The 18,458-nt window shown below is 33.6% G+C and overlaps 1 protein-coding gene across 2 annotated transcripts in view; it reads right to left on the bottom strand.

The window, feature by feature from the left end:
* The window catches only part of GRID2 (glutamate ionotropic receptor delta type subunit 2), a 1,355,616-nt gene that overhangs the window by 532,912 nt on the left and 804,246 nt on the right, over positions 1-18,458 (bottom strand). For both annotated transcript variants that reach the window (XM_029236088.1, XM_029236089.1), the window contains 2 exons: positions 11,035-11,088; positions 3,418-3,591 (listed from right to left, as the gene is read on the bottom strand). In XM_029236088.1, the coding sequence (XP_029091921.1) occupies positions 3,418-3,591; positions 11,035-11,088 (228 nt within the window). The remainder of the gene's footprint in view (positions 1-3,417; positions 3,592-11,034; positions 11,089-18,458) is intronic.

Below are 18,458 nucleotides of genomic sequence, written 5' to 3'. Positions count from 1 at the left end.
CTTCCCATAAGGATTTCATAAGGAAATTTGTCAAACACTGCATTAAAATCAATATACAATAAATAGATTTATGACATTCTCCCAATCTAAAAAAAATATTAAGTAGGACTTAGTCTGGCAGTGCTTGCTCTTAAGGAAGTCCTATTATCTTATTTGAAGGTCCCCAAACCATATATTTAATAATATAGTCTACAATTTATCCAAATATTAATTTTAGTATGTTAAACTCTGGTTGTCAGATCTTTTTTCCTTCCTTTTGAAAATTGGGACAATTACCAATGTCTTGTACTTGGGTTCTCTTCTCAAGTACTTTTCTAGGTTGCAATATTGTGATCATATCTACTGGTTTATTTACTGCTCTGAGCAATTATTTCTCAGGCCTCATTTTAGAGGAGCAAGGTATATTCTAACCATCTGCAAACCCCTGCTCCTTCTAAACCAGTGGTTCACTTTTCTTTTAATGACTTTAATCTTTCCAATTTGAGGACATTTTTTTCCTAGATGGAGAAAACAGAAGCAAAAGGATTTGAATATTTCTATTTTCCCTCCATTGGCAGCCAAGCTAACATTAGTTTCACCAAACAGTAAATGGTTCACTTCTTTCTTGCTTCATATATTGCTAAAAACTCTGTTTCTAGCTAAAAGGTATCTTTAACATTTATTTTGCAGCTTCAGCTAATCCTGGATTTTAGTCTTTCTGGCACTAATTTAAAGATTGAGGAAACATGTTTTTTGTTCTTTCTAAATCTTACTCCCCTTTCTACGTATACTGAAATATGTAACAACCTGGAGATCTCTACATGGGCTCACTGTACCCTCTTCTCCTCTGTTGTAGTGATTATTGTGATTTTATAGCTAGGTTTCTATTTTTAGAGCTGACTTGAATCATATTTTCATAGCTTTTTTCTTAGTTTGTTTTTTAACTGTACCCTGCTGATAAGATATGTCTGTGATCATTTTTATCTGCACTGTTTTTATGGACTCCAAGTTGAGAGGGCTGCTTTTCCTAGGGAACCTTGGGGGGGGGTTCAAATTTTTAATAAGTACTTTTCTTGTTGTTTCCTTTAACTTCAGTGAGATAAAATATGCACCAAGGCAAGTCTCTATATCAAATGCTCTGCTTTTAGTGGGACACTTTAAATTCAAGAGCCCTGCATTTAGACACTTCATTATATAAATCTTCACATATAAAAGTTTCTGTCAGTTTTCCTTTTATATATTAAACATTCAGTCAAATTCTATTAAATATACTAGGGACATTAAATGTAATACATGCACAAAGAAAAAGTAATCATCCTGTTTTCTTCTATCTGTGGGTTTGAGGGGAGTATGATGAAGGTATAGGGAAGGAGGAGTGGTGCTTCCAGTACATCCTTAATTCATCAGATAGGTCTGGGAATATAAAGATAAATAAAATATTTGTTCCCTGATTTCAAGGAATTCATTAATTGAATCAGAAGGATTGTGCTGTTAGGTGAATGTGCTTTAAAATACTATACAATGACTTTCTGCTTTCCCAATCTGTCCATTTCCTACTACCTCTTTTGACAGGAACAGGCTTTAATATCTCATGATTTTCTAAATCAAAGTTCTTTCGTGTTTTTCTCTATTTAAAATTCTATCATTTCCACATGAATTATATTCATGACCAATTAATATGAAAAGATGGGTCACTGGAAGTATGAAACTTAAACCTTGTTTAGGCTTGAGTAGCTTAATTTGACCCTTGCCTTCTTATCAATTACATTCAAATCCACAAATATTTACAAAGGTGCCAAGCACCATGGTAGATATGATGGGAGAAAGAAAAATAGACAAGTAGTTAATGTGATTTTATGATGCCTGGTTCTGGAGAGAACCTATTCTAAAAGAGCTTAAAATTTAGTAGGAAAGTTCTATGGGCAATGATCCCAGAGCCAGCTGCCTGGTAAATACACATGGCTCATTACAATGGTAATAAGTATGAAGAAATGGTTAGATAAATGGTAATTTATCTAAAAAAATTCAAAGCTGACTAAAAATAGGGAAGCTGTGGAGTTAACTTTCAAACAAAGAAGTAGTTTTGCCAAGTCGACTTATTTATCCAGTATTATTGGGAATGAACTAGTTCTCCTAGGATTATTTTCCCAAGCTTTTCAAACTAAACATCTCTAAGTACTAAAATGTTTTTGATATTAAACATTTTGAAGGAATAGGTTTCTAAAATATATCATTTTTTTAACCTATGAAATTGATCATGACTTTAATCTTTGTTGATATCTCAGCGATACTGTTTAAAAATTAACTAATATACCAGCAATATTCTACAGTGGTACTCTTAGGAACTGCTTTATGATATAGAGTTGTTTTACAGGGAAAGTCCTGCTGATAGGATATCTGAATTAGTGTATCTGTTTTTTTTGTTGTTGTTGTTGGTTTTTTTTGCGGTACGCAGGCCTCTCACTGTCGTGGCCTCTCCCGTTGTGGAGCACAGGCTCCGAACGCGCAGGCTCAGCGGCCATGGCTCACGGGCCCAGCCGCTCCGCAGCATGTTTGATCTTCCCAGACCGGGGCACGAACCCGTGTCCCCTGCATCGGCAGGCGGACTCTCAACCACTGCGCCACCAGGGAAGCCCTAGTGTATCTGTTTGATTTCTCTTTTCCTGTCTCTTGCCTAGCTCGAGTGCTTCTTATGGAGCCCTATTCTTGTTGATGTGCCTGCCTTTGTTAAACCTCCATCAGACTGACATTGAGAACTCCAGTGCAAAGAGAAATAAAACAAAAAAAATCTGATAAGATTTTCCTTAAGAAAAAGAAATAGGCTCCAGGTGAGTATTAAAAGGGCATTCTTATGAATAAGCTTCAGGGACTTGGTGTTCTTTATTTTGCTGCTCAGAGATTGTATTCATCTATTTTCAAATTCTTTGTTGTATTCTGAATAGCAAAGGTTTCAGCTTTATCCCCTCTGAGTTGGATATAACTTTATAACACTACAGCATTTTTTGGATTTCTAAATTTTTTTTGGTGAAGTTCTTCCAATTGGAAATTAATCTTTAAAAAAGAATAAACTTCTATATCCTTGTTATGCCAGAAAAGGCAAGCAAATTTATTAGCTTAATAATTTGGAGTTTGGCATTAAGGAGTATCAATCACAAATTCACCATGAGAAATGCTATCGATTTACTTGCTGAAAAGAAAAAAAAAGTTTATTTATTATATTTTTATTAAACAAGTAGATATTTTGCTGTAATGAGGTCAAAATGATCAAAGACAGGTTCTTAGCACTCTCCCCATCAGACTTATGAAATTGCTGGAAGAGGAGAATAGTTCAGAAAATGGAAATGTGTACAATTCTGAGTGCAATGCCACTGGAAAAGCTCTCTCTACAACTGCCCAACAAAACATCCTTGAAGGAATATCTAGGGACTTAGAATATACCTCCATATTCTGAGCAAATGGATCCTTTGGATCACACAACGTTGAAGATATTCGATGGTTGCCACGGAAACATCGCTGACTTATATTTTGGGGGACTGGAAATGTCTGACGAATGATGGTTAACCTTCCAATTGACCTTCTTACAAGTTCCTGTACGTCCACATCATTTATTTCCTATAAGATAAGAAATGGAAGAATTAGAAATGCTTTAATACAGTAACAGAAACACAAAACTATTAATGAGTTGTTATCTGGAAATGCTAAGAGATTCCATTACTGTAATACATTTGCATAATGCTTAGCCCACATCCAAATGAAAGCAACAACACATGTTCGTTCAAATAATTGACCCATTCGTAGTTGCTGTCTGTGCTTTAAATTATATGCATTTATGTATATAATTTATTAATACCTAAATAATTTCAAATGGAGCAAATGACTTAAACACATTTTATTAATAGTAAGTTTATAATATGTTGAACACTTCAGAAAAATATGTGTTGTTTAAACATGGGAAAACGTCGCAAATAACTTGCTATTACACTTAATTATTCATTAATGGATTTCAAGGTACTTTGACTACCTAGGAAGATAGTTATAATGTAAGAACAATATACATTGTTCTTAGCAATGAAAAATGAGGTTCTTAAATAACACAAGTGGAGAGAGAATGAGGAGATATTATTTTTTAAGACTTTTTCCCAATTATGTCTTAGAACTACTGGTGTTAACTCATACATTTCTCTTGGTAAAGAATAGATAAAACAAAGTGTTCACTAACTGCTGAATGGATAAGTTAGTACGTAATTGTGTTCTTAACATAAAGATGAAAAATTCTGTTGATTAATGCAGTGTGAACTCCAGTGATGTTTATCCAAATTAATGCTAGTTTGTATATAAGCATGTGCCGAACTCAAAGAAAAGCATTTTCTACTTCTTTCTCCCTGCCACCTCCCAATTCCACACTTAAATTTTAAGATTTGACTCAATCATGGATGTAAAAGTAATAAAAATAACATAATATTTTCATAACATACATCTGTTCTAATTGAACATTATTCTAATTGGAATTAGAATAGGACTGATCAGAATAAATTTTAGCTTTAATGTAGTCTTTACTTAGGTAGTTTGTGCTCCATGGTGCCCATTTGGAACCTTTTAAATCAATGAAGGCTTTGTAATTAACATATTATTGGTTTCAACAGATTCTTATGGCACCTGAAGTAAAAAATTTGACACATGATACATTTTGGAATACAGTGAGCATTTCTCAGTTTTGTTTCAAAGAATTATTACAGAATAATGAAAGAGAAAAAGATGATTTACAAGTGTAAATTTTCTTCTTTCCTTACCACGCTAATCACATATTATTCTTTCTTATAGCATATATTAGCTTTAAAATTCATCTTTTATTTATGATCTTTATGAAATATAGATTTCTCTAAAAATAAAATAACACCTGCCATCAGCTATATCCAGTGTAATATCCTGGATTTCCAGTCGATTAATCCTTAATGTACCATAAAAAATTATTTTTCTCAGTTTAAAATGCCATCTTTTTCTTTAGTGTGTGTCATTTCACTGGCCCCCAAAATTTCTGTCTGGCAAAAAGCAGGTCACTTTTTAAGTCTCTGTCATCTACTCACAAAATAAAAATAAAGGGTGTCTGTCAACTTCATTTTAAGCCTGAAATTTAACTAGAAAACTTTCAAAATTAATTATTATTGCTATTCAATGTCTTTACATTTTTAAAAAGTTCTTATTGTGCAGATGGGAATTTTCATTTACAAAGGCAGTGAAAAAATTCTACCACTCTTCGCATAATATTGACTAAGTTGTGTTATATACATGGTCTTTTTTTCTTTAGCGATACTAAGATTTATCAACATTTTGTCAAACAGCACCATTTCTATATGCTCCAACCATGGTGAGCTACAAATCAGCACATTAGAATAAAAACTTACATTTATTAAGACCCTACTATATTTTGGTCAAAATACTAAGTACTTAACCTGTTATCTCATTTTCTGCTAAAAACTACATTCTGATTCAGATACTGTCATTCTCATTTATAAATAAGGAACCAAGGAGATTCCAAGCTCTTCATTCAAAATACCCTTTACTCATAGTATGAATTTATAAATGTCATCAAAAGAGACACTCTCTGAAGTAATTACACAAGAAATCCATTTTTCCTTACAGAAATTATTTAGATTAATATGCATAAGTGATAGGAATTAAAACTATAAAGATATATTATTCCAGCATTTAATAGTCTGATGATTCTATAAGAAATGATAAAGTCATCTATCATGAGCCACAGTCTTTAAGAGGACTATTTTTAAACGCACAAAAGAGGATGGTTACCTTTAACAGGTTCTAAAAGCTGAAGTTCACAGGTGTCTTAGCGACTAAGCTATATTTGAGAAAACGTCAATTTGAATTGAATATATTTTGCCTATTATTATTTGGGGAAGGGAAAAGAAAGTAATATTCTGGGAGGAAAGAATATGCCATTCTGAATGAAGCTAACAGACAGTCTGTCTCAAAAAATTCACTTGCAGTTTTAGTTTTGACACCTGATCTCAAAATTAGTTTGATAGTGATATGAAAACGTGATCAGACAGCTATTTTATAGTTAAAGAACTTTACTTCTGCATTCCAAAAGGTGCATTTCAAGAGCGACAGATGCAATGTTATATAAACACCGGAAGCCAAGTGAATATTTAATCTATCAAGAGATACTTTTAAATGAAAAATAAATCTGTAAATAAACTGCTTTCATTAAAATATGAAACTATTGTATAATCTTTTGGAATCTACATTATTCTAATGTGCTGAATTTTTAAAATGTTAAAATATCTGATTTTTTAAAATAATCATATGAAGAACCAGTTCAGTACATACTCTACCAAGCCACCTGTACTACCCAAATATGCTACTCTTTAGAAAGATACAGAAATGTCCTGAGTTTGAAAGAATTTAAAGAAGGTAAATTATAAAATTATTTGTCCTTTTTGTATTCTTGATTTGAATGAGTACATTTATGAAATAAGAATATTGCAATGAAAAATGAACAAATATGTTTTAGTATACCTAATTTTTCTCAATTTTTTTTCATTAAGAGCAAGGCATATAGTCTTTTACCCCCAAAATAATTTACATGGATAATCAAAAATTATTAAGAATCAAATGAATATATCCGAGGAAAGATTTTTATCACTTTACTGTGATAGTTTAATGTAGGGCAAACTCTGAACTGTAAGAGCCAAGGAAGAGGAAAGCGAAAATATCTGATAGGGATACAACTCCGCCAGAAACAGCCACTTCCCAGAACAAATCTTTTAGGAGAATTGGATTGCTCCTGAATCCTTGTAGGATATCAGCTTTAGGCTTAAGTTAATAGAATTCTAGGGAAGGAAAGACTCTCAAAATCTATTAGGTTGGATGCCAATCTATATTATATAAACTATTTCAGAGAAGGGACCCCTTCCTCCTTTTCCCATTCTTTTATCTCTTAACATTGAACAAAGTTCTTGGCTCACAGTGGGTATTCATTAAAGGTTGATAAATGAAAAACTGAATGAATGGCAAGATTTCACCAAAACGTCTTCTAAAGATAGATACCTGAAACTTTGAGTATAGACTTGGCGGTGCTTTAATAACTTTACCCATTCTAAATAAAGCAGATTTTAGTAATGATATTAAGCAGTGTACTATGTGGTATAATTTGAAAAGAGTATGCTTATTGCTGTTGTTGCATTGCTGGTATGTTTACATTCTTCATGCTTTAGCAAAGATGATCCTTTAATGCTTCCATAAAGTTTAATATTAACATGAAATAATTAAACATATATTATGAAATATGGAACAAAACCAACTGTAGACTATAGCAGCAGGAAGGGGAGCAGAATGGCAGCTTTCTGCTTGACAGATTAGTAGTGAGCATTTCAATTAATCACTAAACTAAAAAAAAATAAAAAAATATTCATTATACATATAGGCTTTTCAAATCTCAACAACAACCCCCTTCTCCTTAACTGCAGAACTAAGCAGTCATTAGCAGAGAACAGGAGCTTAAACTATTTAAATAAGAATTCAGGATGCCAAAGATCAGGTTCGGTATCATCAGGGAATAGAAGGGTGACTATAGCATCATGTTTCTGGCTGCTCTAAACAGTGTATGTATCTTCCTACCTGAATTTCTAACTTTTGTAAAGCTTAAATAAAGTGCTAGACCATCTCCTTCAGGACCCTGAAGGGATGACAGTACTTATATGGAAAGGCTGTTCTGTGCTGGATCGACTGATTGCAGGGAAAAGATAAATACCATTACCAGCTACTAACATATGATTGATTATACCATATGAACTAGCATAGCCTCTCATTATTATAGCACACAATGCAAGCGAAAAAAATATATTGTTCTCAAGTTTTGACATCAATTTGTATGATGATGCACAATGCCAACTCTGATTTATAGTTTCTCTCTGAGAAACTACTGGTGCAATAAGATTAAATAAATGTTTGCAACCCATTTTAAAATTAGCAACAAAATAGTAGCTACACAAACCAAACTAGTGAGATTCACGATTTCCATGTTCAATCAAAATGGGCATGTGCATGTTGTTGGGTTTTGTTGTTGTCATTGCTCCTTTTAGAGTTTATTATCTTCCTAGCAAATTCGAGAAATCCATGTTTCTTATTTTACGGAAACTCAGGTAAATTGTGATTCATCCATTATAAACAGGCCTGTAAATGAAATAAAGGTAGCAAGACTCAAGTTTCTTGAGGCGTATTTCAGAAAGAATGAGGTGGCTGAATAGAATCATGTAGAAGTAAGAGTGCTAACCACAGATACGTGGACAGATGGTTTTTCTTAGGGATGAAAATACAGAAAATATGCTTGATCTCTGAGTTTTAACCCAGTTTAGAAAATAATAATAATAACCAATATAAACGGTGTGGGCTGTGAACGTAAGATTTTTCAAAGGCTAAGTGGTATTGACCTGCCCCACCTAAAATTACAGCTTTGCTCAAGGACTAGCAAGGAGGGCTATGGGTAAAAAAGAGATAAGGGGTTCAGTAATGGTAAAGGTGAAGTTATAGTTATGACCGTTTACAGTAGGAAACTAAAGTGTGAAGGAGGAGAAAAGAACTGAGGTTTTCTATACTGTGTTCTATAATTCTAACATTTCGGAGCTATTTGCCAGTTAGATTGCTTTGTTTGTGTGGATGCTTTTATTTTTCTTGCAATATAGTGGAACACTCACTTAAAGACATCATTTGCCCTCCTAATATTTTATGAAGTAAAATTTAATGAGAAGTTCAACAAAATGAGTTGTAATGTTTATGAAAGATATAGTAAAATAGAAGCTATTATTCTTTCCATGATATACATCATCAATGAAATACATGCTACTCAGCCACACTTCCTCTTTATGATATGAAGGAGCGATTTCTTGCACAGCACAAACTGACAAATAAGCAGTAGACAGACGGACACTGGTGTTCTGGGAAGCTCTCTCTACCTCGGTTCACACTTCTAACATTCAAGTATAGCTTTAGAAGTTAAGTTGAATACGGAAAAAAAAAATAATTCAGGGGTCCCTTCTGCAATCTTACCAAAGAATAGAAAGGAATGGGCATTTCCATTTATCAACTATAAGTATTAATTGGTTTGATTAATCCATGTCTCTAAGGAGGCAAGAAGTCACTTTTTCCCCCTAGTCATCAATATTGATGTAAACAAGTAAAATGGCTCCAGTTTGTTTTATATCAGAAAATCTGTGTGGTCTCTTCCCCATTAGAAGGTGGGTGTGAGATAAAAACAAGGAATTAAGAAGATTCTCTATTTCAAAAAATAGTAATCTAGAAAATAATAAGCTAAAGACAAAAGGTAATAGAATAATAGCTCCTATAAGATTGAAATTCAGATAGCAGAAATTTCAAAAATATAACCTATAAGAAAAATTAACAAAAAAGAAAACAAAGCAACAACAACCAAAGCTTTAGAATAAAAAAGACTTGTTTTAAATCCCATTATCACCTCTTCATAGTTGTGTAATATTTTACAAACTGCTTAATTTATTTGAACCTCAGACTCTTTGCAGAAAATCAGAGGTGAAATTACCTAATTTGAAAAGTTATTAGATGGTTTGTTAAGTTTCCCTTTTCCCTTTACTCTGTCCTGATGTTTAGTCATTTTAGATTGACTTAAAAACTTCATTGAAAAGTAGATCTCACATATACACATCTGTCAGGATCTCAGAAAAACACAGCTTAATTTGACATAAGAAATACACTGACAAATCATGTAGACCTAAAGTTTGTCAGACTGAAAACAGACTTGTAAGATGTTTCCAGTGACTTTAAACTGAACTAAAAAGAATCATCAAGGGAGCTAAAATTCCATCAATGAAGTGTGGTGTAGGAGAAACAACTTGAAACTAAGAATCATTTTTATTTTTCTGTGTAAGGAGAGGCAAGTCATATACCCTCTATGGACCCCATTCCCTCAACACTTCATAATACTATTTAGTATTCAACAAAATAATATGTGAGAAAGTGATCTGTGAACTTTAATATGCTCTGATCATTATTGCAGTACCGTTTATTGAGTGTCATTTGTCAGGCACCGTGTTAAGAGCATTAGATAATATTTCACTTACTTTTCATTACGAACTTGTAAAGTAAATGTTATTATACGTACCGTGCAAACAAAATAAAACCTGAGCACAGGATGATTATATTATATATCCATAGTAACACAGCTAACCAATCTCATAGCCAGGATTGAACCTATCTTGCTGACTGCAAAACCAGAATTCTTGCCCAAAATGCTACTTTGTTCCTGAGACAAAACTTATTATTCTATAATTCAATATTTGGTATCTGTTGACAAATAGCACATTATTTTTATTCATAAGTAATAGATATGTTGAATACTAGATCTTGTTGATCCATTATTTGTCCCAGACTGATCTGCTCATCGCCCTTTCCAACTCTGACTGGCAGGTGCTAATGGAACAACTTATTTCACTAAGCTCTCATGTTGCAATACTGTACTTTTAATCTTATGCACTGTCCTTACAGGAAAAAAACAAAACAAAAACTTTCATAAGGAATTTGACAAGTTGGTGAATTGTAAAACAGTTATATTTCTTTATGAAAAGAAAAACAATCTGCTCTTGTTTATTCATATTCATGTGCTGAACTATTTAATCCACTTGTAAGGGGGTGGGGTACAAAAGTTCTAGAAACAACAGTAAAACACAAATGGAACACAAGCCCTCCACTGGGAGGAATTCACTTTGCTTACAAAGAAGAACTGTACTTTTTATAAAGATGATCTCCTGATGTAGGCAGTGTGTGCCAACGGAAAAGACTGAAAGATATTCAGTGGGGAAGACGTTCTCCATTTATTTTGTTCATACAAAGCCCTTTATAATTTTCAAAAACTCCTTATTCTATTTTTACTTAACAGCATCCATTCAGTAAGCTGAGAGTATACTTTGTGTTATGTTTTCTGTTAGAAATTCAAGGCCATAGGAAATGCTGTGACTATACATATGAAAACAGGACCCAGAGTTGACAGTAAGGTTTAGTTGGCTTTACCTCATTTATAATGATCCAGTGACAGTCAAAAGCAACCAAATTCGTCTCCACAACCTGGAATAGAAAACAAGCCAGCCACCAGTCAGCAATAATTGTGAAAAACAAATCAAACTAAATAGATATACTTGGCAAATGGCAAAAATGTATCACAGGTTAGAAAGGTCTTTATTACTCAATTGAAGATGGAAAACCGTTATAGTAAAACATGGTAGAAGCATTTGTGTTCATCTTGTAAGTGCATTGTAGACTTTCTAATTAAGTTTGAAAGTATAATTAATTAAAAACCCAGAAAAACAAAGGTTTCAACTGAAAAATAATATAAATAATAATGTTTAGTGATTCAACCGAGAGTGGAGTTCCAAACACATTTCCTAGTCCAAATAAACTTTGATGAACTTCTATAATCTACCTAATAAATATCTAAGTACATATCTCTCCATAATCTGGCTCTAACTTAACATTCTTATCTGCTACTTCCCTGTGTATACATTTGCCATTGTCTTAACAAAGTAAAATGCTCTATGTTCTGAAAAGTTTTGTGTATGTGTTATTGAATTCTATTGTGTATTCTAAGGAGATCCAATCATAAAATTATCTGAATGTAAAGACTAAAAGTAATGGACATTATATTAGCACAAGTTATAGTTGGGTAATTTCAGTAGTTTTGCTAATAATATGAACAGAAAGAAAACTTATGTAAAAGAAAAATAAACTATATATAGGTAGCAATACTGACTGAATAACTTGGGATAAATTGATTCGAAATGATCCTTCGCTTAGGCCAAAAAAGGCAACCCTTGTACAGGTGCTTGTCCACGTGTGTGTGTGTGTGTGTGTATGTGTGTGTACAGAGGTAGCTTTTGTATCAAAGTTTCCATTCTATCCAATTTTATCGTACATATTCTAAGACATGTTCTTGTGATTCATGTCATGGAACATATAGATATATGTTAGGTTAGACTGTTTTATAAGAGATTACTGTGTTATTTTCAGCAATAATACCAAAAGCTTGAGTTTTAAGTGAAGATGCTTTCTAAAAACTAGCAAGGAATTGTTATAAAGTGAGAATTACTTTTGGGCGTTAGTCTCTGTCCTACTGAGAAATGTCCACTGAAAGACGCATTGAACACGAGAAACGCAATAGGAAATACATCTGTGCGATTCAATACTTTCTCAAAGTACATACTTATTTGCAGAATATTTTTTTAAATTTTGGTATAAATTTTATATTATTTCCATATACATCAAATAGATCCTTATGACCTTACTAAGGTGCACAGATAACATATTATCATAGAAGTGAGGACACGTTATCTATTTTTAAGTCATAAAATTATTATCTATTTTTTTTATATACACGCATGTTCAAATTTTAGATGAAACAATGTAGAAAATATGACCCATGGCAGTTTTCAGTTTTAGCTAAAAAAAAATCACTTTAAACCAGTAATGGCATCCCTTATTTCTAATTTTATAATTATTTTCTTTAATAATCTTAGACAAGCCATCAGTAATTTATTAGTAATAAAAAGCGTTAAAAACCAAATGGGACCTCCATAAGAATTTAAAGGGATACAAACTGGAGACTCAGATATACGGAAAATAGTTCTATGGATAAAAAAGAAAGTTTTATATATATATATATATATATATATATATATATATATATATATATATGGGAAAAAAACGTATGACTGAAACACGGAAATAGGAAGAATTCAGAGAAAAGAGAAGTGAAAGCTAAGATATAGGTTGAAAGTACTTCTGAAGCAATATTAGCAGTAGAGTGAAGAGACGACTCAATTTAGCTTAAATTGTCCCCATTTAGATTATCTGTACCATGTGGCAAGATTAAGCAAAATTTAGTCTATGAGAATTCTGCATCAACCTGTGGAACTTTTTAAGTGAAAAGCTGTTTTGTGCAACAGCATTTATGAAATAAGTGGAAGTTAAGAGTTACAATAGTAACACTGACCGTTTGTCTAGACCATAAAATTTATTCATCTTTCACACTCTCTGCCTTGAAATAAACTTTCAGGCAAAAGCATGAAACAGTCTATAGGTGTAGGCTCAATCTTGTGTTTCAGCAAAGGAGAAAGGCAAATATTTCATCTGAGGCCATGATTCTACTAACGATACCACCCTCCTTTGCTTAGGGTTGGCAGGGAAACAATCTCTTACTCTTCCCTTTGGTTTTACTCACGAATACTAAAATGTGGGTTTCCCTGGTGGCACAGTGGTTAAGAATCTGCCTGCCAATGCAGGGGACACGGGGTCGAGCCCTGGTCCGGGAAGATCCCACATGCCGCGGAGCGACTAAGCCCATGCGCCACAGCTACTGAGCCTGCGCTCTAGAGCCCACGTGCCACAACTACTTAAGCCCGAGTGCCTAGAGCCCGTGCTCCGCAACAAGAGAAGCCACCACAATGAGAAGCCTGCACACCGATTGAAGAGTAGCCCCCGCTCGCCACAACTAGAGAAGCCCGTGCGCAGCAACGCAGACCTAACACAGCCAAAAATAAACAAATAAATTTTAAAAAAACTAAAATATAAGACACTTTGCAGTACACATTTGAGATGAGGGGAAAATATGATCACATTACTACAGATACAGAAATAAATCATTTATCATAGTAGCTCGAGTTCATGGAGCAGACCCCACTCCCCTACTCCCTGATGTGGTACTGTGCTAACACTGCAATAAACCCCTGTTATGTTCAGACATTGCATTTTGGGTTTACTGATTAGAGTAACTTAGCCTATCTCTTTACTGCAATACATTTTTACTAATCTTAGCTAGGCACCTTCTTCTAACCTTAATACATTTTAATAAACACACTTATTAGAGTAATTTTAAATTCTGTGATTTTATAAAGGCATGATTTCAAAACTGTGCAATGTTTGTTGGCCTCTTCATAAATACTGAATGCTCAGGACTTTTTTATGAGACCATTTTTCTTTGGGGAAGGAAAACAAGTTACATCAGAAAAGTACTTAACAATGAAAAAGTAGTATTGTCCCTTTAATTATATAACAAAATATACATGTATACACAACTAAAATCGGTGTATTACTGCAACACCATATTATAAAGAAGCTCTGAAACTTTTTTATTGTTATGTTGTACACAGAAAGTTAATGCTTCCACTACCTGTCTCAGGAGCTGTCCACTAAACGAGGAATATAATTTCCTTAGGTTTAGGTTAATATCTTCATGCACAACAAATGATCTGGCATGACTTCTCTGATTTTTTATAACTGAATGTTATTAAAAGTGAGCAATATAAAAAGCCACTAATTAAAAAGGTATCTGATACCTGTAATGGAAGGAGTATTTAGTAAGGGACATAAAAAGATGATGGGGACTTCAATAGCCTAGACCTTGGAAACCTACTATATATCTATTTACATTAGGTGTATATTTATATATATTATATTGATATCTATATATAATCTACTACTATATCTATACAGGTATGTAACATATATGTATGTATGTATATATCCAGAGAAGTAAAATTTACAGTAGAGTTAAAAGAAAAGGTAAACAGGAGTGATAATATTGTTTATTATTATTGTAATATTGTTTATCCCATCTAATCAAATAGAGCTAACATGTGGTGAACATTCTTAGGAAAGACATATTTACATAAAAAGAAATTCTCAGTATTTGTGTAGATAACAAATGTCAAACAACTATTATAAATCTGAAATCAATTCATCTGATAATTTTTAAATTTTTTATTAATATTAATCACTTCCATTTGATATACTTTAGCTTAAGTAATGTTATTGCAAACTAATTGCATTACCAACTTGAAGGACTGAATTACGTTTGGATAAAGGATTAAGAAGCAATTGTAAGACATCCTAGAATATTTTAAGCCTTCATACTTATCTTCAGTTGTACTAGAACTCAAACAGGGAAAATTGTTTTTTTCTTGTCTTCCTTACCTAAGTAGCACATCTCCTATTTCAACAGTAAACATATTTGAAGTCAATGAAAAAGATTAAGCAATTGGATTGAAATATTTCCTTTTTTTCCCAGCGGCAACCTATTTTACATCTAAGTCCATTACTGTTACAGTTGCTTGGTCTCACTCTGTGGATTCTTATAAATGTCTAGCAAGTTAGTACATCCTAATTGTACTATTTAACAGAAAATTCCAAAAATATTTTTGACTGCTATGAAATAATGATGGTCCTAAAAAATAATGTATATTTTATTACCATTATAATAGTAAGCACTGCCCAAAAGATCACATTATGCTTGGGCTATCAAAAGAAAGTGGCAGGTCAGTAAGAAAAAACTAGCCAATGAGGACTCTAGTAGGTTTGGTTACAAAATAACAGGAAGAAAGGAAGTATGGATTTTGCTTGGTCATCTGTTTCTCTCCCCTCTTGCCCCATGCTCCTCTCTTATCACTACACATGTAGAGGGAGCTTGGTGCATATTCATATAGGGTTGCTACCACATCAATCTAGAGTAACATAGTTATAACAAATGTGACTACCCTACCCCCCAAGACGCTGAGCTTACTTTAAGAGAACTGAACAAAAAAAGGGGGAAAAATAAAATCAAGTCCTGTCAGGAAGACAAGTGATGAGTAAGGACAGACCATCTGTCACTGGCAGGAACTTTAGAACTTCTGAATCTTTAGAAAAGCCCGACAATTTATCACCATGTCTTCCATCATCCATTCTCAAATCTTGAGATGTGCTAAATATAAGACAATCTGAAGCAAAGAAACTGCCAGAGCGTGTATCTCACTGATAATAAAAGTGGAACAGTTCCTACGAGCACAGAGGACAACTTAATTGACTCAACAATAACAGCAGCGTGCTGTTTTCCACTCAACCTTGTAGCTTAACCAAATTAAGCTCACTCCCTTTGCAGGATATACTACATATTACACATTTATGCAAAGGGTTCCTGTGCTCTGTACATCTGCAGCAGCAAAGATATCAGGTGTCTGCTTCCTATCCCTGCCCGTTCCAAATCACCAAGTGGAATCCTCTGATTCAGTGGCCTGCCTGGGGAAAGACACCGCAGTTATTTGGAGCAAGTGGCCGGAGACATACTAAAGAGCTACTCCCTTCCTGGCTCCTCACTTACTGCAATACTATAGCTTATCTCAGCACTTCTAGAACTGTATTCTGTGGAACACTATTTCCACTAAACTTTGTAAGCATTCAGAAACCAAATAGATCTAGAAATGCCAAGTTCAGCTAAGTTAAACAGATGTCATTACTGCATTAATCCTCCAAGCTTTTAACAGGTTAATATCAACACTGAAATATAACGAATACAAAAATCATATTAATGCATAATATTGTTTCATATAATATTATTTTGAGCATATGAGTTCAGACTTATGAGCTCTAAAGTCAGAGAGTTTTCTCTATTTTCTTACAGTGTGACTTTGAACAAATTACCAATTCTGTAAGCCTCAGTTTCCTAATTTGTCACTAGGGTTAATGATAGTGCCCATGTGATAGAATCATGACAAAGATTAAATGCAATAATAGCACATAGTAAACTCTCAATAAATACCAACTCATCATATTTTAATGAATGTGCTTTATGGATCTCCAAGGTAAGATATTTGGAATTTAGCAAATTCCAAATGATTTTGACCACAGAAACCATTTTTCCCACTACAGATCTGATGGCATTAGTACTTTTGCGTTGATGTAGACCAGAATCGATGTTACTTAGCTACACATTTCTAAGAATTCTAAAATTTTATTGAAGCACTGTGAGGAATTTTGTAATTTTAAAAACATGGCCTTACAATAATCCTACAGAGAGTCCAAGTAACAAGGGATATTTTTCACAAAACAAAAACATATATTAAAAAATTCTGAATTACCATATTTTATGTAAAACCCAAACACATATGTAATAGTTCTGACAAAATAGTGATACTTATTCTTCTTTCTTTTTATTCTTTTTCTCCATTTCTAATTAAAATAAGACAAAACCAAACCAAACCACTATCCTCTTTTCCAATAAAATACAGAAAGGGTGTATATCATGTATAAAATTAATATTGCATAGCAGATTTTTAGCAATAGATTCATGGATTTATAGTACAAACTCAACATCCGGTTGCCTGAGTGTCATATATATACTGCACTACCACAGACTTCTGCTAGAAAACACAATACAATTAAATACTATAATTCTCTGAAATGCAGACTGACAACACAAAGCTCCAACCTTAAGGTACACTAAGCATGTACGAGACTTTGCTTTGCTTTGTTTTTGTTTTTACCTTATTTGGTTTTTGTTTTTCTTCTCACTAGAAGAACTGAAGCCACAGTATAAAGAGACACTAGTGTATCATTTGTGTAGATTCCATTTCTGAATCCCAAGAATATCCAGCAGATGGCATCAGTAATCTCCTGCGCTGACAGTGGGCAGCAAGAGGATATTCCGAAAAGACTGTCTTGTTTGCATTTCCCCTGGAGCTCAGCATGGATCCCCAGCTCTCTTCTGTTCTTATCCAAGCAGCCACTATCTGCCATCCCACTCTGTGCCTTTTGCTTTAGAATCTCTGCTCTGATCTTCCAGCTGGAAGACCACAAATACACTTTCATCCAAATTCTCTTGCCATTACTGCCAAAGTTATTTCATAAACGGATATGCTAGAATTATTGTTACTGCTGTGCGGATGGGTCTTCCCACACCCCCTGGGAGGTGGAAATATGCCACCACTGAGATTTGGCCAACAGTATGCTACCTGCTATGCTTCTTAATGCCGAAGGATGGGCACTAACATAAGAAAATAGAGAATCTGTGTTCATCATACGGCATAGACCACATTCCTGTGTCCTAAATTATTGAACAGTGATTAAAAGTGAAGTCATGATTTCAATACTTTGCCTGATGAAGCTATAAATAAACACTTGACAATTATTTCCAGTGTGGGGACCATTGTGTTACTGTTTTAACTCTGTTTCTGCTTGCATTGGGATTCTTTTAGACGTCAGCTGTAGTGATTAAAGGTACATTATCCCAAAACAATTAAGAAAAGCAGTGTTTGTTGAAGGACCACTCATCTCTTGCCATGTCTGTTTTATCATATTCTAATATGTTAACTTTTAGCACAACACAGGAATTACATTAAAATACTTATTTTACTTTATTTTTTGAAAGCTGAGTGACCCTTGGCAGAGTAAATTAATTCTTAAGTATAAGTGGCCAAAAAAATAAATATGTTCTTATTTGGATGTTGATCAGAGCTTAAAATGACGATCTGGGGACACCCTGGCACTTAATTGCTAGGTTTTATGAAATAAGGCTTTCTTGGTATCTTGAAGCAAATAAAGAAAAAAAATCTTACAGAGAAGTCTACTGATCACATCAAAAGGCAACATACAGGCCCTTCACAACTGTGAACTTTGATGCTTTTGCTCTG

Source organism: Monodon monoceros, unplaced genomic scaffold, assembly GCF_005190385.1.
Source record: "Monodon monoceros isolate NGI ecotype Baffin Bay Population unplaced genomic scaffold, NGI_Narwhal_1 Super_Scaffold_20, whole genome shotgun sequence".
Classification (NCBI taxonomy): Eukaryota; Metazoa; Chordata; class Mammalia; order Artiodactyla; family Monodontidae; genus Monodon; species Monodon monoceros.
The sequence above is the reverse complement of the archived record's forward strand: the minus strand, read 5'-3'. Positions and strand labels throughout refer to the sequence as shown.